The 20036-nt window shown below is 42.7% G+C and overlaps 1 protein-coding gene across 3 annotated transcripts in view; it reads right to left on the bottom strand.

Annotated features, from left to right (window-relative positions):
- Positions 1–12721: 12721 nt before the first annotated feature.
- The window catches only part of TRMT11 (tRNA methyltransferase 11 homolog), a 52272-nt gene continuing 44957 nt past the window's right edge, over positions 12722–20036 (bottom strand). Inside the window, exons 13-14 of one of the 3 annotated variants that reach the window (XR_008449109.1) lie at positions 19481–19673; positions 12725–19101 (exon numbers count right to left, since the gene is read on the bottom strand). Coding sequence is in view for 1 of the 3 variants with exons in the window: in XM_054062460.1 (XP_053918435.1) it covers positions 19653–19673 (21 nt within the window). In the remaining 2 variants the exon portion in view is untranslated. Of the gene's footprint in view, positions 19674–20036 lie in introns of all 3 variants that reach the window. The other 2 variants (XR_008449111.1, XM_054062460.1) reach the window with 2 other exon arrangements.

Below are 20036 nucleotides of genomic sequence, written 5' to 3'. Positions count from 1 at the left end.
GCTGAAAGAGTATGTGGGTCTTAAAATTTGAATTTCCTTTGATTTTCTCATTTCAAATTGCAGCCTTAATTCCCTTCAGCACAAAGAAAACCTCAAGGTACCTGCTCTATGTCAAATTGAGCCCTCCTGCTGTGAAACCTGAAGGACAATGCCAAAAAGGAGGGAAAAGTTAGGAGGATCCTCCTTAAGATGTCTCATGGGAACACTTCCCTCAGACAGAAGGTAATTTCTCTCCTCTGAAGAAGCACATTATGGAGGTGGGTGAGTTCCCTGTTCCCTGGACAGCCACAGGGTCCGAGACAGGGACTGGTGCCCTCCTGCTTTTGAAGGTCCCACCATCATATTTCTATTTTAGAGGAGCGAAATTCAGCGTTTTCCCAAGCTGCACTGTAACGTGTGTGTCTACAAAGCAGATTGCCCCAGTTCAGCAAAATTGATTAAAGCATTTCTACTCCCAGACTACAAGTCCATGTTGTAAGGGTTTGGTATTGCTATTCAGGGACAAGATTCAGAGTTTATGAAGCCAACAGAGAGAGAGATGGACAGAGAAACAGGCAGGAAGGGCTGCAGCAGCTATGCTAGCCCAAAGCACGTGATACTCCAAAGCACAAAGCTCCAGGCAAGGTAAGGCCCTTCTGGAAGGCATATTTTGCCCAGATGTAGTCTTACATGTTCATTTTTCTTCCCATCACATACCCTGTAACCTAAGGGATCTGGTGCTCCCCAAATGTCACACAACGACTCAGAAGCAAGCTTCAATATTTGCATCTGACTGTTGTTGAGCTAGTTGTGGGTTCAGAAGTCTTGTTTCGAGGAAACAATACTTGGAAGTAAGAGAATATGGAACACTTTTATGGCTTCTTCTGCTTTAGAAAGATTAATGATACATGGAGTTTTATTCCTATTTTCTGTCTGTCAGAAAAATCCTCAAGGAAAATAGGCATATAGAAATGAACACAATTTAGATACACTGAATAAAATAAATCACAGGAGCTAGGATTATACCGGGGGCTTTGTTTGTGCCTTTGAATATACCAAGGTGAACCAAATGAAAATCAGAATATCACAGGAAAATGGGACCAAAGGGGACCTTGAAATACAAGCAGCTATTAAAGCTTATCTACACCTTCCCTCCCAAAGGTGTGATTCAAACTCTTCAGAAGTCAATGTGTGTTGTAGGCTCCAGTGGCAGTGTTTTACAGTCCCTTTGGAGCAAGAGGAATCTAGCTTGCCTCCTCCCATACACCAAATAAAGTTTCCAAAATGGCACGTCTGCCTTGCTCTCTACACTCTTTTCTTTTTTAATTGTACACGTGTATCCCCAAGAAACCTCACTCCAAGTTCAGGATAAACTCTTGTTTCCTCTGCTTGCCAGAAGAAAATGAAAAGTAAAGCCCCATCAATTTTACTGCTCATAATTGTGGATAAAATGCAATATATTTGGCTCATATAAATTTGCTAGCAAATTATATTCAATAAAACCCTGGTGAGCAGTTTAAAAGCATAAATCCCCCCATGCTGAAAAAAAGCTCATAAATTATACAAGAAAAAGAGTGATTTCATCAAAGAGCCAAGCTCTGCCCATGGAATGTTTCAATAGTACTGGATTTATAGTTTTCTGGGAGACAATTTATGATCCCTAATTTTCTGCAATAAAAAGCTCAGTGGGGATTCTCTGAATGAAATATCTTTTAACAAAGAAATAAATTAAAAAAAAATGCATCTGAGAGTGAATGCAGACAATGCCATTCTTGGAGAGCTCCCCCTTTCGTGTTCCTCTTCCAAAATTAATCATGGAAGACGCTAATAAAGGTTACATAGTGAGAAAGGAAAGGAAGACCATTAGACTTTGAAATAAATGTATTGCACAGTTGGAGAGGGCATTTTTAGTAATAAATTCGCCTGTGATTCTTCATAGTCATTGTCTTTAAATAAGAATAAAACGATCAGACTGGTTTAAAGGAAAGGTTAAACATTTCCAAAACACTCAGGAAAGATTACGTTATATAAATAACCTGGCGGGGGAGGTTGTGCATGAAGCCTGTGCACAGACATGTCGTATAATCACAGCTAGATGGACAGAGAAGTTCCCTCACTTCCCCTAACGTTAGGGCTCTGATTCACAGTCCTTGCCAGATCTAGTGGCAGTGGCTGAAGAAGTTACTCTTCCCATGGGCCATCAGGCAGCAGGGACCATGAATCAGAGCACACATCTGTCACAGGTCACAGACCAGGGTGCTAGGGTGAAGTGAGAATGCCAAGACTTAAGTTAATATGTCGGTCCATGAATTATGACAGCTGAGAAGGAGGCTTAATGTCTCTTTGACTGCTAAAGGGGTGGGACAGAAAATAAAAATCCTTCAATCAGCTTTTAAAAACTCCCACATAAATCACAAAATTTGTGACCAAGAACTCCTGCTTTGAGAATCTGCTACTGGGTGATAAGAGAAAAGATAATGGGCTGGATGGACACCTGCTGTAGAACACTGTGTTTGTTTCTCAAGATGTTATTATTCCTATTTTATTGATAAGAAGCTGAAGCATATAAAAATATAAAGACCTGTGTGAATGATCAGACAAGCAGACTGACAATACTGGGATCTGAGTGCATTATCTTACATTACAGACTGAGGACTGTCTTCCCTCTCTGTTCTAACAATCATCCATACAGCGCCCATGATCCTAGTTAAAAGGCATAGGGACAGCCACCAGGATAAGCGGGAGCAGTGGAGGTACATACTGCCAAGTACCTACATCACTGGGGTCAGCAGCAAATACTCAAAGTTTCTCATTGTCCTTCCAGACTTTGAGAAACAGAAAAAGGGTGAAGGTACAGTTCAAATAGATCTCCCATTTCTATCCATTGTAGTTTCCCTGTTTATTTCTCCCATGTGAGGGCTCCAATCTAGACCCCCAAGCTTTCGACTTGGCGAAAAATGCAGACAGAGGCGGTTAGGGGCTGTTCCAATGCCCATGCAAGCCTGTAGATGAAAGGACTCTATTGCCTTTGCTAAGTATTAGATTGAGCCCTTACCTAAACCCATGTAATACAAATGAAAAGAAAATGCTCAAAACTGTTTTGTTTTGACATCAGACAATGGGCAGAATAGGTTGGTGAAGATATTTGCCTGAGCAGTCTTTTTCTCATCAAGTTTTATTTTGAAATAGGACAAGAATGGCTGAAAATAACCTTGGTTCAAGCAACTCGTATATAGTACAGCAGACTCTGTTGACAGAGCTTTGGGAAAGAAGGGAAGAAGGGTAAGAAAACTGCAGCAAGGAGGAAGATTTTTAAAGAAATTAATTTAAACTCACATTGCAGGTCTGGAAGACTACCAGCTAAGTGTGCTGAGGCAGAACAGCTGGCTGAAAGGAAGGAAGTGTGTCTTTGGAAAGGTAATTTGTAAGTATTAAGCATGCGAGATTTGCTCTCTATCATCTATCCCTGCTCCAAAACATTTTACAAGCACCGGGCACTTTGCCCATGTCTGTCTGGCAGAACTTGGGAGTACTTCATAGCTCCTCTGCCTTGGTGTTCATGCCAGCTACATTCAATGCTATGTTGGGAGTAAACCCAGCTACAGACTGGTCCCCTCTATCCCACACAGTGGAAACCCCAACTTCTGGTCCCAAGGTAACTGCAAATTATCCCTGCTGTTCCACTGATCTGGACAGCAAGTATGCCTGGAGCTAACTTACCTCATACCTCATACTCTGCAGACAACATTATCGGCTGAAGCAGACTAGGAGAAGGCATCCTTCAACACCTCTCATTGCTCCCCTGGAAAAAAAGAAGTCTGCAGCTTGATTATTCACTGCTCTTACAGAGCTGGTTCCCCCATATCCTGAGGATCTGAACTGTATTTGTGATTGAGCAAGAATGAAAAATAAGACTTATTTTGCAAGTGTCGATGTTCTGGTTATCAACAGATATTCCAGTAAATACATTTATATTCCTTTCATCCACTATTGATACTGGAAGAGACTTTAAGGAATATATACATGTAGCCTTATATTAACATGTCTACTTGATATCCCAGTGTACCAAAACAGTAGCATTTTTTTATGCAGACGGTGGTATCTGGCTTCCACACAAAACAGCAATAACATTTACTTGACATAAACAGAAACACCCCTACAAAGTAACAGCTCCCCATAAAATAAAGGCATTCAAAACTAGAGCTCTGTGATCCATTCTGTCATCTGACTATATTAAATTTCAGAAACAAAATGAAGTGTCTTTTATATATCTTGGAGATAATTTGTACATTTCAGTAAATGACACATTACTGATGCTGCAGTGTCCTAGTGTGTCCTCTGAAGTACATCAACTGGCTGACCTAGGCAGGAGCTCCTTCTGCTTAGGAATAGCTGTTACTGAAAGGGCCTTTTAAATGTTCCTTTTGCGGATCTGCCCAGGACTTCGACATAACCGTGTGTAGGGTAGTGTCTTCTCTTAGTTATTTATCTTCATGCACAGAATAGATCCAAACCAACCCTCCAGACTATTACTTGACCCCATATGGAAACTCAGGTCAATAAACTTGGAAATTATTCATGGCATTAAGCCTTACTGCATCAGTACCAGCTCCCAATGATCTGCAACAATAAAAATAGGATTTTTGAACAGCCCACCCATTGTTAGTGCCTAAAATAGCAAAGCTGGATCTCCAGAAGAGATTAGGTTCAGAGAATTGAAGGAACCCTGCCTGAAAGCTTTCCTTTACTCTTGTCCAGCACAGTCTAACCGACCTACAGTAGAGATCTTGCAGTTACTAAGAAAGGAATCAAGCACATAAGAAGCCAGTTCCTCAAACTGAAAAGCGTGAGGGGACACCCAAAAGGAGACAAAACTGAAAACCAAGTGTACTGTAGGCATAGAAGAAAAATATTGAGTTGGAAACAGTCTGCCTAAAGAGTCTGAAAACAGACAAAGAAATACCATTCAGGTAGGGGTCCAGCTTGAACAAACAGCCTCACAGGCAACATACATGAAATGCAGGTTAACATTTTTGCATAGTGTGTTTGTTCTACTAAAGTCAGAGGCAGAAAGATCCTAGAAAGAAAGCTGGGAACGATCTCAAGTCATTTAGTTCATCCTCTTAATGTGAGGCAAGCTAAATATAGCTGAAAGTGATATATTCAATGTATTCTTTAAAAATCTCTAACAAAGGTCAAGCCACAGATACATGTGGAGAGTGAGGGAAGGAAATGAATTCTAAACACACTACCTGCCTTGCAAATGGCTGGGTTCCCCAAGCTGACTTATATGTAATCTACAAAGTTGATTTATTGAAGAAATAAGCTATGTCTTTGTTGTTAGTTGCAACCAGAAGTATTGCGTGTTGAGATCACATCACTGGTGCTAATGCTGGATGCCCTTAATTTTTCCAGAATAGTCAGAAGAGGATAAGAAGAAGTGAGAAATGGCCCCTTTGGAAGAGAAGTCTTCTGTTATTGACACAAAAACAAAAGAAGTATCTCACCAGAACAATGAGTTGGCAACTGGATCCTGATGGCTTTTCAGTGTATCTGGGAACTTCCTAGAGTCACAGGTCATGGCACTGACCAACCACAAATCATGAGTTATGATCTTGAAGTCAGCCTCAGCAAGGTCAAGATGTCTCCACGTCATTCAATGAGATTTAATGCAGAGAGTTCTTTTGCTTTTGATTATTTCTTAGAGCTGAAGGCATAAGAAACTCTTCCTAAATTTTCTGAGGGTATGATCCGAGACCTAAACGCCAAAAATCAACATTCAGCAGCACCCAACCACTAAGCCTTACAAGAGGAAAATATTAAAGGGAAAGGAAAGAAATGTTCAACAGTAAAAACAATTACTTACTAAATAAGCCGCATATGAGCTACTAAGTATCACAGTGTAATTACTCCTTTCTCCGCTTAATTTTAGACATAAGAAGGCTGAAAATGTCTGAAAAAGAAGACAGAGCAAGAGGGGACTGTGTGCTTTACAGAAGGCCGACTCTAGGGTACTAATGGGAGAGAATCAATAGAGAGCAAGAAAAATAAGACCCATAAGGAGTGCACTAACCAGCCTACGTGCCTGCGGAGGCAATTAAGTACATCAGACAAATTGGTGTTGATGTTCATCCCCAGCCATAGATACCACATTCAATTTGTTAGGGAATAACCTCAGGTCTTTCCAGAAAAATATTCACTCCTGCCATATCCAGTCAGTGAGCAATATGGAAAAATTTTCCTCTAATGGGTCAGTGCTGTGTCCTAAAACATGACTGGGAAACCATAGCTTGTGCTTCGTGCATGAAAGTACTGCAGAATTAGAAACTCAGCTGCACCATGCAGATTGTCTGCTGGTGAGGATAGATGCTTATTAAAAAAAGCATGGAGGAATTTATTCTTTGAAGGTTACGGCTGCTGCTATTTCAACTATAAGGTCAACTTCACACCCATGACAGCTGAAAAAAAGTGCAGAAAAAAAAAAGTGATCCAGCTTGCTAATTACATGACCATTTTCTATCTTTCTGAGGGAGAGTTTTCTTTCTTTCTATTTCAGTGGTTTTGTCAGGGCAGAAGATGATTCATTTGTTACCTCAGGAAGGTGAAGTCTCTTTTTGTTCTCCCAGACAGGGTAGCTGGGACAAGAGGACTGTCACAGAATAGTTTCTGTCCCTTCTGGGTGATAGGCCAGGCTGTTTTCAATGTGAGTGGAATTGCTACTCTCTCCTCTTCATATTGCTTTCCTCCATCCAACCCCCTCACAAAACTACCACTACCAAAAACTTACTTCCCTCCCCAGAGGAGGGCCAGGATGTGACTCAACTAGAGATGAAAGAGTACATTAATGTCCACACCTATTTTCTTTTAGGGTTAGCTGTTAAGATTCAACAAAGACTCTGGAGATGTGTTTTTCTTGCCACCTGGACAAAAAGCTTATGCTTTCTAGCCACTGCAATGACACTCTGACACCACGTGTTGAATATTTGTTTCATTGAACAAATGAAACAACCTTCCAGTACCTTGATGTTATATTCTTGGTTAAACTGAGCTGCTGCTTATTTGTACTTCACCTCAGAGCTGGGTGATCTGTTCACTGTTTTTCCAAAATCAATGAAACAACATTAAGTCCATCAAGACCAAACTTTAACAGTGCCACATGGGGCTAGTTCAAATCTTCTTAACAAAACCTTTCCAGAAACGTCCCTGAAGCTTTAGGTTGCTTATTCTGATCAGAAGAGAACAGGTGTCAGGGCAGGTGTCTCTCTATTCACCATACTATGTGATTGTAAATTTGGTGGCCTAGGGACATCTGTATGTGTGATGGACAAGGAGCAGACAACTGTGTATTTGGCTGGATGGTGCACGGTGTGATGGACACAGAGTTACTCTGAAATAATTTTAATTGTTTGTTCGCCTGGTAACTGTTTATGCACAACTATTTTGGTTAAGTTTAACAGGAGACTGTAAAGAAAACAATCAGAAAGGAAGAAAAATGGCTTGAACTCAGCCAGCCCTTCAGTTAACACAGGACAATGAGAAAGTCATGGGCTTGCAGAAGTCTGGTTCAGCTTCCTGCAGGGCCTACTGAACTGGGTGGGAAAAACAGAGCCAAAAGTCTGACAAAGTCTGACAACTGAGAAGCACAAATGTACTCTGGCTGCATCAGCAGGACTCTCTTTTCAGAGCCAGAGAGATCTTGGGGAGCTGTTCAGGGGCACCAGACTGAGACTCAGGCACTCACTGTAGTGTCTGCAGAAGCAAGACCTGCCTCAGTTGCCAAAGCGGCAGAGCTTTGGATAACTTGGAGGATGGGGAAAAACTTCTCATTTTACAAATGCATTTTGGAAAAGGAAACAACACTATAGTTTTGACAAAATGGTTTTGACATTTTGTGGGCATGTCACTCCACTGTTGGAGAAAAGTTCACAGACATCGAAACATGGCTGAATGTTTTGATGAAGACTTTCTCCCCTGTACTGCACGCAGCCCCTGGCAACTCAAGAAGAGACCCAAACTCTTGAATCTCCCCCCAGCTGGACAAGGCTTGCCGTCCATGGTGAGGTCAAGATCCAGTTGCCAACAGCAAACTCTGGTGGGAATTTGGTTGTAGAGGCCACCCTGTGAGCTCCACAGCCTAAATGGTCCTGGATCACCTTGATTCAATGCTGGCAGTTGGTTTCTCCATCTCTCTTCTGCCAAGAAGATCATCAGGTAGAGCCAAGCTGTTTTCTCCTCTTACTATGGGCTTTGCAGCCCATCAGAGTCCTGACACCAAAGGGACAGAAGCATTCCTGCAGTCAGCCTGAAAGGGACTGAATGTGCTTGAACAGATACAGGGAGTAAGCTTATAACATCAGAAGAAAGCATTGTTGTTGGTGTTGAAGAAGGAAACACCTCTTGCCAGGACTTAGTGTCCTTTGCTCTACTGCAAATAAGTAAGCTAGGTTAGTTTAAGCCACCGGAAATCATGTTTAATCTATTATCATAGCAATGATTTTGCACTACACTTGCAATAGGGTAGGGACCAGGTCTGCTCAGTTTCTGCCTTCCAGGTTCAGGGCAGTAAGTAGTGCTGATGCATGTCCTGCTTATCATCATTTGAGCAAACCCCTCACAGCATCATTTTTCCATGCAATGGATGCGCTTTTCCATGCTAGTTCCATTTCAGGACTAGCAGTTCTCTTCCAAACCCAAACTGCTTATTTGGGTGAAATTTTATTGAGACTTCTGTGGGTATTATAGATGTGCATCAGTAAGAAAGGACACAACCCTTGCTGAGCAAGAGTGAACACCCACAGGCTTCTGTATATGAGGACAAGTGACTGCTATGTTATATTTAATTTACCCCAACCACACTGGCCATGATTCTGTCTAACCAGAAGAAAACATTGCATGATAGGGAAAACAGACGTTACATGAACTAAGTATATGCCACAAAATTCAGTACAGCATTTGAGTAAGCAGATGATACTGGAAGAAAAGTACAGCGCTGAAGGTACTGAAAACCTTCAACTGGTACCTGCATTTCTTTATTTCTCTCTAAAGGTCTCCTTTAATAGCTGGCTTCGTGATCTCAGTTTTATTCTTTCAGATGTAAAATGGTGACAGCTTATATCTGCAATTTCCTGAGAGGCATTTTTCTCCTGTTTAGAAAATCAGGTATCTTCTTGTAACAGGTAAGTTAGTATTCACCTAACAGACCATGTCTTGGGTTAAAGAAATCGCTGGTGGGTTACTCTAGAGAAGGTCATATATGATACAGAAAATTACATTTAGCTGGAGAAAGAATCAGTAAAAACCAAAAGGTTTGTAAACCTTAGGTAAACTAAACAGCACCTTGTCCCTCAGCAGGGAACTAGTCTTGAAAAACAATACAAACAAAGGAAGAACTGACCTATAAGAGCAGAAATCTTTTCTCTTCTGTCCACAATTGCTCACAGAAACTGCAGCTCAAAATCTCAGCAGGGAGCTGGATGCCAAGTACTTCATGCTTTGTATGCACAACTTGAGAAATATTACAGGGGCCAAATTGCAAGGAGTTCTCTCAAAAATCAGGTTTTGTTTTGAACATCATAAGCTATTCAGCATCACCAGTCAGATGCGAAGGTCTTGGCCAGAAAGTACATCTTCCCATAAGCAGTATGCACATCTTCACAACAAGAACCCAGGCCGCTGTTTGTAATGCTTGGCATTCTAACCTCAAGTAAATACACCAAGTAATCTGCAGGATATGTCTCTGAGCATGCTTACATGGTAATAATGATGTTAAAGTGGAGAGACCTTATGATTTATTATGCCTTGTGAAATAAAGCAAAGCCAATCACTTCCCACCACGGGAAGTACCATAACAGTAGAAAATGGGAACAAGAAAAAATGAAATACCACCCAGGCCTGGTTCAAGCATGCAGACTTTCTAATAAAATATCAGAACCAGATGCTTCTAAAGATGAGTGATAATTAAAGAAGATAAATTAAAGAAATGTTTTTCCAGGGAACGACTCTACTGCACACAAATTGTTTCAGCATGGGGAAAAAAAATAAAATTACTGCTGCTGCCTGTTTTCAAAAGTTTCCATTAATGAGTCAAGGCAGGTTCCCTACTAAATTCCCTCATATCCAGGCTCTCTCTCTGCCTCTGTTGGTTTAATCTCAGTGTGGTTTAACAGCGTGAGCAGAGGACTGAGCGCTAAGAACTCAGTTCCAGCACTGACTCACTGTGTGGGCTCCCTTACGTCATGCTCAGGGCAGGTCAGCCCTGTAAAGCACATCTCTAAAAATGGTCTTGAGGGGTCCAGAGCCTGATGGTCTCCTCACTGTCCGTGTCAGACATGCACAGTTCACCAGAGGTTTTCCCCCGTCTGCCAGCCCAGCAAACTGATCTCAGGCTAAGCTGGTGTAATGCGATTCTTCTTCAGTCTGGTGTCTCATCAAAAGAAATGAGTATAGTGGAAGCCAAATTATGCAGGCACCTGTGCAAACTCACAGCAGGAAACACAGCTGGAGCGCTGCAGATGAAGAGTAGATTCAGTAGAACTGCTAAGACCACCCTGGAGCTTTAGGTGCTTGTGTATAAACCTATCTTAGTCCAGGTTGTTGTTAAGATTCATCTTAGCTAAACATAAAATGCAGCTTAAACCCCTCAAAGACCTTTAATTTCTTTAGATTTCTTGCACACAGAAAAGTGCCTATCCAATTGCCATAGGCATTTTCATAGCAAATAAAATAACGTGCTGCACAGGGAAAGGAAAAGAATAAAATGAAATCATGTAAATACATGGCATAGTTCCCTTTTAACCACATGTTCCCCAGCCTCATAACCTCTGCAAATGCCTATGAGGAATAATGTGGTTTGCAGTGTGTCTTTAAGGTCAACAAATCTGGCCTGTTTCAGGCTGAACAAGGGCTTAGACACAAGATCACGTTCCCCTTGCTTAACGCACTGCCATGCAGCAAGCGTCTGTGCGAGCACACTTTGCTCATGGTGAGCACAAGGTGAAAGAGCGTGGCTTCAGCTGACATCACTGAGGTTTGTACCCCTGGGCTCCTGCCTCGCTTGCCCAAGAGGCTGAGAGGACACGTACAGCAGCTCACTGCAGTTTGGCAGCCGCGTCCCTGCTCACTAAGCCAGGGTAATGCAGCTGCATGTCTCACACGCGAATGTCCAAGCAAAGGGAGCTTCATAAAGGAAATTGGGCTCACAGCTCCTCCTGGATAGCAAAGTCAAACCGAAGGATGAATGCACAAACAGAAAGAAGTACAGCGACAGGCCTCTTGAGCATGCGAGTTTCTATCTGTTCACAGATGTTAGTGAAAACTGAGAATTTATACTCTGAGACTCCATGAAAGCCAAATCTTTGGCCATCATCAGCCGGCTTCAGCCCAGCCATCCACATGGCAAGGCCAGCTGCACTCTACACGTTCTGTTATGAGCCTCCTGGAAGGAAGGCAGCACAGGCACAGGGGGAAGAGGCATGGATGACAGTAGCTACAGCTGCTTCCAAAACAGTAACAGCGATGATCTGCTGGCCAGACTCAGACAGAGGAGAGCAGCGCTGACCACAGCTCCCACTTGATCCTCTAAAAAGTGTATTTTTAAAGATTCTCTACCCCCTGCAAACCTTTGAACTTGAAATAAGAAGTATCGCTTACACATCTCATAGGGAACGTGGCAATGTCTCCTTAATCTCTGCTTCAGTTCTCGTGCCAGCAATGCTGCACGGCATCTTCCCCCAAGTCATGCTTCTCACCTGCTGGACAGACTTCCAGAGATCAGATGTAGGAGTCAGTGGAGGAGAGGAGAGGAGAGGAGAGGAGAGGAGAGGAGAGGAGAGGAGAGGAGAGGAGAGGAGAGGAGAGGAGAGGAGAGGAGAGGAGAGGAGAGGAGAGGAGAGGAGAGGAGAGGAGAGGAGAGGAGAGGAGAGGAGAGGAGAGGAGAGGAGAGGAGAGGAGAGGAGAGGAGAGGAGAGGAGAGGAGAGGAGAGGAGAGGAGAGGAGAGGAGAGGAAAAAAGGGAAAAGGAGACATGAATCTGGATGTGTAATTCATATATGAGAGAAAGTTTAAACCAGTGTGATTGGCAAGAATACAATGTTGCTAAAAGCCACAGACATGCTAATTGGCGAGTCATTTAAGTAAACACTATTGATCTTGTAAGTTTGCCAGTTTTCAATTTTCACTTTTACTTGAAAACACTTCAGAAAATAAGACTTAACTAGAAACTCATTATCGGTGACTTTTTAATCCTATTTTTTAGCAAATGTAACTTACCTATCTTGCGCAGTGCTTTTGTTTGATCAAGAGAACAGATCTAGGGAGCTTCCCTTTACTCCAGCACAGGCTGGAGTTGCAAACTTGGGGCAGGTCCTATATGTTTTTCTCCTGCAGCTGCAAACCAAGGTATTCTTCTCAACTGTGATCTTCACTGCCAGCAACCAGTTACAGGTGTATCAGGAATAACCACAACAGCCCTATGACACATGAGCCATGCCACTGCAGAGTTGGGGGGATCCAAATGGTCAAGTTTGGCTCAGCTCGATTATCTGCAGTTCTCACAGCCATGCCCAGCTGCCCTGAGCGGCTCAGAAATTTGACTGACATCATCATCTTACTGACTGTAAATGAGCGTGACTGATGTTTAACAGTTCAAAGATGAGTTTAGTACGGCAATTCACTTAAAGGAAAAACAACAACAACAACAACAAAAAGCTCGTATTCCATTCACCCTTTATTATTTGGGATGTAGCTAAGGCAAATTTGCCAGAAGTGACCAAAACAGGTATCCCTGGCTGCCCACTCTGCTCCTCTGCCACAGGTTAGAAAGGCTTTGTCCTCTCTGAAAGAAGAATCCTTGGCTGCCAGGAGACCCTGAGCTGCCGTGATAGAGCGACAGGATCTGTCTCCCCCTCAGAGAGAGCATCAGTAAGCAGGCGCAGGCTTTCCACATTCTAAAGCAAAATATTTACTTTACAAGTGCTGAAACCAAATTTGGAAAAGTGAAGAATAATATTTATTTTGACAATGTTAAATTGCATTAAAGTTGAAAGTGAAAATTAGATGCACGCACATACACCAAAGGCATTATCCACTAATCACAGCAACATAAAAGAACTGGAAAATATCATCCTTCTCTGCCACTAGGAAAGTTGGTCTGGACGAAATTACAGGCAAAATGTGTAATTAAGCAAGCTATTATTATCCAGTGTCTTAGCAGATGCTGACCTCGTTTATGGTGATTTGGATAAGAATTCAACTGAGGTTTGATTCCGCAGCTGTGTCCATGATGCCTTGGACCTGTTGTACTGCCTCAGAAATTCTCAGCATGTTAGCATTAGTGTCTAAGTGTGGTGCTTACAGTTTCCTGCCCTCCTCAGCTGCTGACTAGGGAACTTTTCTTTAAATTCTTGGGAAAGAGAAAATGGTTTTACTGATCTGTCAGCCAGACTTTATACTTGCAACTGTGTTTAATTACTTTGAAGAAGCTTTAATATTCCATCAGTACAAGGGCGGGCCAGGGGGGACGGCTTCCACTGCTGTGTTATTCTCTTATTTTTATTTTTTGCAGGTGTAGACTTGTGGCTTAGTTACTGAAATAATAATTCTGTTGGAAATATCATTGGCACGAGAGATGAGCTGCCAAAGTGTTATGGGCTCAGTAATTTGTACATGGAAATGAGGATCCAGGGAACAACATGAACATCAGTGGCCTGAGGAGTTTATGATTAAAACATGATGCTGAGCTTTTATGATTTCTACAGCTAATTAGCAAGATTTATAAGCATCTAACAAAAAAAAAAGACCAAGGCTGAATACAGTAATGATCCTTATTTTCCACTTGGAGCAGAAAACTACTGGGTTCTAAAAGAGCAGGGAAAGAAAGAGAGGAACAAACACCCTTCCCTCTTCATTTGCCCATGATGTAGCCTAATTGCTTCTCTTTTCCATAGGATGAGTGAATGTCTCTCAGGTGGCAAGCATGAAGTCTGTGACTTATTCACATCAATGGCAATACTTTGTTGATTTAATAGAGAAAAGGATTCCTGCTGTTTCTTTATGGCTTCAGACTAGCACTGGTTTTGTTTTCCAGCAGTGCGTTAGGGGGAATGCGACATGTCTGAAAAAGCCACTTCCACCAATATATACTTCGTTGATTCTGTTCCCCAGAGGTGCAAAAGGAAAAAGAGGAGGGGAAGGAGAAGAAATGTCAAACTAGTCTGTACAGGAATGAGGGGCTCAGTCTGCAGCTGTAGACCTGCAAGGGCACCCCCTGTTCCCAGGAGGGCTTCAGGCTGGCAGTGTCTGTGTGACCTGCCTGGGAAGTTCCTGGTGTGTGTGGAGGGGCTGTGCATGACCCCAGCCTGTTCCCTATGGCTGCTGCATTTCCAGAAGCCCAAACACATAGTCACAAACTGGAAAACCCCATGCCAGCATGTAAAATCCTTCTATTCTGCCTGGACATAACTTTCAGCTAGAAAAGAAGACAGCCTCCAGAAAACTTGGTTGCATGGGAATCTCATAGCGGTGGGTGAGCCTACCCCAAAGTGTAGATTAAAAAAAGATGAACGTTACTGAAATCATTAGCAAAGGAATTTCTCTAACAGAGGCCCTCAGCAACTGAAGTCAGCTGTGATGATGTGGTTTGTTATGATTGCAGCTAGCTCCTGTGTGCAGCACAACTGAGATGTCACCCAGAATGCAGCTGGTTGCTTTGGCCAGGGTGTCCCCCACCCAAGTTTGTCTCTGGGAAGAGGTTCTCTAACCACCACAGGCATTTTCCTTTTTCAGCACCTGCCCTGGGCACCTCTCCTGTTTCTAGCAAGGTCTACGGGTGAGTCTATGCTTCCCCGGTGGGACCCATATTGTGGTACTGAGAGCCCTGCCAGGCTCTCAGCTGCCTGAGCAGCAGCGCTCCCCTTCGCAAACAGCATACAGTGCATCCCAGGCAAACCGGGTTGTACTTCATTTTTTATTGATTGTAAACCTCTAGCAGCAGGCACAGCATCTTCCCATGTACATGTAAAGTGCTCTACCCATTCTGTATGTCACGACAACGTAATAATTAAAAATACACTGTCTTATTACAACAGTTAGTTCGACCACAGATGTTCATTTACAAAGCTCCATCTATTAATACCAGAGCTGTACTCCCTCAGCTTAGAGATATATACTGGTATCCCATGCTTAATAGTATCCTAGCGTTTTAATATTTTTAAGTGAACCACCGTCAGTCACAACTTCCTCCAGTATTTATTTTGCTCATTCCTGTATTCCAAGGCAGTTGGCCTAAATGGGTATAATGGCATCATTTCCACTCCAGCAATGGTTTGATGCTCACAGTAAGCAGTGCCTGGTAGTTGGCACATCCTTAAGACACAGAATTTGTTGAAGTTTATGATGAGACCCACACTGGAGTGATGCCATACTCTCCATTTTCACCTCCAAAATCAGTCCATTTTTTGGTGACGTGAAGTGGGAGCAATTACATAGAAATATTTTTTGAGTTTCTAGTCTAATGTTAGATAGGGAGGTTTAGCCATCTAACTTCCTCTTCATTGGCACCTAGCATCCTGTTTACCTGGCCAGAGGTGCTTCAGATGATGGAAATGTCATGTCAGGCTCTCCAACAGCAAAATGTCCAGCAAGAGGAATAGCAGCAGGACTTGTTCTCACCATATAAACCCAGGGCTGCATCTGGACGCAAAGCTCTCGAAACAGGGCTGTGGGCAAAAGGATCTTGTCCTGCTGGAAAGAGGAACATGAGAAAAAAAAAACCAAAACACAAAGGGCTGCGCTCAGCCAGCATCGCCAGGACACCACCAAAGCTCAGGCTAGCACTAATGGCGACAGGAGGGGAGCGGAGAGGCTACAGGGCAGCCCCCCTCACCCCTCACCATCCAACACAGGGAGCAGGGTCTGCCTGGCCTCTTTTACAGGTGTGCAGGGAAACAGGGGAGCGACAGGCTGCCAGCGCTCTCCTCCCAAACATGTGTGCTCCAGATGTGCCAGGAGTGAAAGCCAGCCAATAAGGAATATTATTTATAATAACAATAATAACAATATTAATAACATAAGAACATCTGGTAGTGGGTTGTTTCCATCTACCATTTGGCTGGAGGCAGAGCATTCGGGTGACATGACAATCAGTATTTCTGTTTCCAATTTAGCCCCAGCTCAGCTGCTGCAGCAACTCAGAGACAGGCACTTCCAGGGATGCATCCTTGGCTTCTGGGATTAGCCGGCCCCACAGGTGTCACTGCTGTCACTGCCGACAGCAAGAATCACCTAAACTTGTCTGAGTTTGGGTTTCCTTTATCAGATGTTTCCTACGAGATTCCAAGAGGGTTTTTATACTTGCATGGCTCCTTTCCATCCCACTCTGTGAGAAAGTTACCCAACTATAATGGTGTGTGTTTTCAGACAGAGAACAAAAGCTAGCTATTTTGAAATCAAAACGCTAGTGGCTCTTTTATACTTATCATGCTCTTGAAAATATATTTGACTAAATTCATATTTAAACCATTTTGGTATTGTTTTGTTAATGCTTTCAAATGTGTCCAGTAAATACATCATTTCCACCTACAAAGATTTTGACATGCCACTAACACAAAGCCTAAAAAAATCAACGGTGTGATTAAAAAACAAGTCCTGTAGTTTTTCTTTCCTCGTTATACTGGCAGAAATCTAAAAGCAAAACTACCACAGCAGCTGCACTGATGCTCCTAAATTGTACATAGATATTTGTAGTAAAAATCCTTTTACCCGTCCTGCTCATCATTATTTTCTCCTAGCATGTTGTAGGATGGGGAGTTGATTTCTTTGAGATGTAGTGCACAGAGGGTGGATTCCTCAGTCATGGCACAGGTTTTCACTTTAAAACAGATAATGCATTGCACATAGACTCTCATATGCTATAAATTTATACAGGTTGATGACAAACTTAGAGTGTGTGCTAATAAAACTTCACATCCAAGAATAACGTTAATTTACATATTCAAACGTTCTCCTTCTAGTCATTAAAGAATGAGATTTATGTACAGCAAATGAAGAGGCCTCCTTATGCCATTGGAGACGTATCTTGTTCCTGTCCTTGGGGTCAGCCAGCTCTGCAAGCATGCTCAAGGACAAGCTAGGTCCCAACACTAATTATATTGTCAAATTTGCATATGAAGCAGAAAAAGTTGCTGATAAACAGAAAATCCAGGCCTTTGGCTCCGTATTTGTCCAATTATTAAAATCAGTTGCTTTAGACGGCACCTTATATAAATCAGTTTCTCCTAATGCTTTTTATACACTACTCTGTCAATAATACGAGGTTAGATTAGAATAAATCTAATTATGCAGCTACCCCACCTACTTTATGCAACTGAATTTATAGGACAATGTAAGACTGCTCCCATCCCTTTTGGCTCCGGTGCAGAGATTCTTAAAACAGGTAAGGTGAAAATCTCAATATTCAGCATTATTTGTAAATGGTAAAGGTGAGGAATTTGGGTGAATTCTAACTTTCAGTCTTATTTTAATCAGCACATAGGCTCCCTACTGTCACAAATATTATTAACATATAAAACCCGCTGACTGTTAAAGTTTGGGGAATTTTGATAATCAAGACATTTCCATACCTTTAAATCTGACACATTTTCTGAAGCAGATGCTTAGCTAATGTATATTATAAATCTCCCCTAGTTGTTTCAATGCTAACTTACAGAGCCTGGAGCTCTGGCATATGAATATGACTCTCATCTCTTGGCCTGGAGAGCCAGTGGCTTGGGGATCTCCTTGGGGATGCTCACTATGCCACCCAAGCAGGGATCCAGTGCCTTCCTTTCTCTGGGATGTCATGGCTGGACCTGGGTGCAGTGATTATCGAGCAGTACACAAATAGACCAGAAATTCAGCAGCTGAGCAGTCAGAAGAGACAGGGGGAAAGCAGAGCGGGAATGAACAGACCTGGGAAAAAAGGAACTGGGAAGGAACAAAAAAAGAGCTATAATCAGAAATCATCTGAAGTAATGCTGCTAATATGTTATGCATAACAAATTCCTTCATGACAGTCCAGGACTCTCAGCTTGGGCCAGGGAACCATCAGCTAGAAAGGAGCAAGTTGTGAAATCGGTTCATACTATTAATAGTGACAGCGCTCAGTATATCTTACCTTATGCACTGTAAACAAGTTTTTATTCCTATGGCTCAGGACAAGTTCTTTCAAATCCAGAACTTATCTGTTTCCTAGATACACAGATGAGAGGTTCAGCTTTGCAGGCAGAACTGAAACACTGCAAAACTGAGCACTATGCTGGTTGCATACATTTTTTAGATTCACCTTCCTCTCGCAAGATGTTGAGCTGCTCAGTTCAATTTCTTCTCCCCTCTCTGAAACAGGGTATTTCCTCCATTCTGTAGGGCACTGCCTCACATGCGATCTCTTTTGCTTTACGTGAACCAAAGAAGTATCTGTGACAGTCACCTGGGAGGGTGAGGAGTTGGCTCCTGCCTCTATCTGAAAGATTTGGCGCAGTGGGAGAGTGGAGTCCAGATCTGCACAGTCTCTGGAGAGGTCTCACAGCCTGGCAAGACAGCCTTGTCTCTTCTGGTGCTTGCTCTGAAGATGATCATTAAAATCCTTGAACCCAAAGACAGCAGCTTCAATGGGGAGACTGAAGCTCCCCACTGCAAAGCTTTCTAAGCTTTTACTCCCAGAAGGTAGGTTAAGCTGTCTTGGTACCCCTGGCAAGGGCAGGGTTTCAAACTGGGTGTTCCACAGGCTGCATAAGGAGGTAGAGCTGGAAGTGCCTAAATCCCTGCTCAGTCCTTTGGGGTCTGCTTTACTTCACCATCAGAGGTAAGCAGCAAGCCAGACAGTCTTTGATACTGAGTCTCTGCGCAGTGCATGACTGTTCAGGCAGGGTTGCTCTGCTCCCCGCTCCAGGGTTTCAATACTCTGTTACCAGGAAATCCTGAACATCAGCATTGGGTTTTCTGGTAAGATTTTAATTGGGTTTTTTTTTTCACAATGTCACAGTGTAGAAGGCTGATGAATAATCCCCAGAGCAATGCGTGTTACGGTGTCAACATCAGAAATCTAGAGACAGTAACAGTGATTTGCTCTCATATTTCTGCAGCATGTTATCTGAAAGAAAAGCTTGTTTAGTGCTGAGCACTTCCTATTACAGAAGGACAGAAAAATCAAATTATGGGAAAGGGGGCACACACTTCTGATCACACTAAAAAGAACCTTAGGAACAAATACTGCAATTTATTTTTGTTGCTTTATGCCTTTTTCCAAAGGTTGCCTTTGAGCATCATTCAGAGGAAAGACACCTTCCTCTCCTGGGCAAAAAAAAATTCTCTCCCAAAAAAGGTCTGGAAGGGAGTTAATGCAGTCTACCTAGTAATTATCACTTAGGGATTTTCACAAGCTTCAATATCTTCCAAGCATCAATATCCACCAGTTTTGTGGAACATTCAGACTTGCTCTTCAGTGGAAAAAAAATGTTGACTAGATTTACCTCTGATTTCCATGAGTAATTTGTGGGATCTCTGAGCACTCGTGCATGCAGTTGACACTTCCACCTCCATACTTCAGAGTGTTTTGGCCACAGGACAGCAGATTACTCTGTGTTCTCTAGGAGGACGCTGCTAGCAGTGAAGTTCCCTCTTGACACAAGGTTAGCATTGCTTTTAGTGAGCTGTGGCCTTGTGCTGTGGGGGAAGGAAGAGAAAATAATTCTTGGATTCATAAAAAGAGGATCCTGGAGCGATCAGTAAATGGCAGAAGAAGTGAAGATGGCTAGTGTTGTGCTGATTGCTGTCAGCAATCAACTCAGAGAACAGTCTCTTCCAACCTTTTTATAAGACTAGAGCTGGGGAAGAGGAGAATGCACCCAGCCTAGTCAATCATCTCTGAAATAGGTAAATGAGCTACTCCAGCTCCTACCACAAAACAGCAGAAGCTAGAGGACTAAGCCCACTTAACTTTAACCAACTTTTGCTAATGTGGGACCTTAAACCACATATTTTGGGGATCAAGAAACAAGAGTGCTATTGGCTGCGTTACAATGAACA

This window comes from Cuculus canorus, chromosome 3, assembly GCF_017976375.1.
Source record: "Cuculus canorus isolate bCucCan1 chromosome 3, bCucCan1.pri, whole genome shotgun sequence".
NCBI classification, from domain to species: Eukaryota; Metazoa; Chordata; class Aves; order Cuculiformes; family Cuculidae; genus Cuculus; species Cuculus canorus.
Note: the sequence above shows the minus strand (reverse complement) of the source record. Positions and strands in the feature narration are given on the sequence as shown.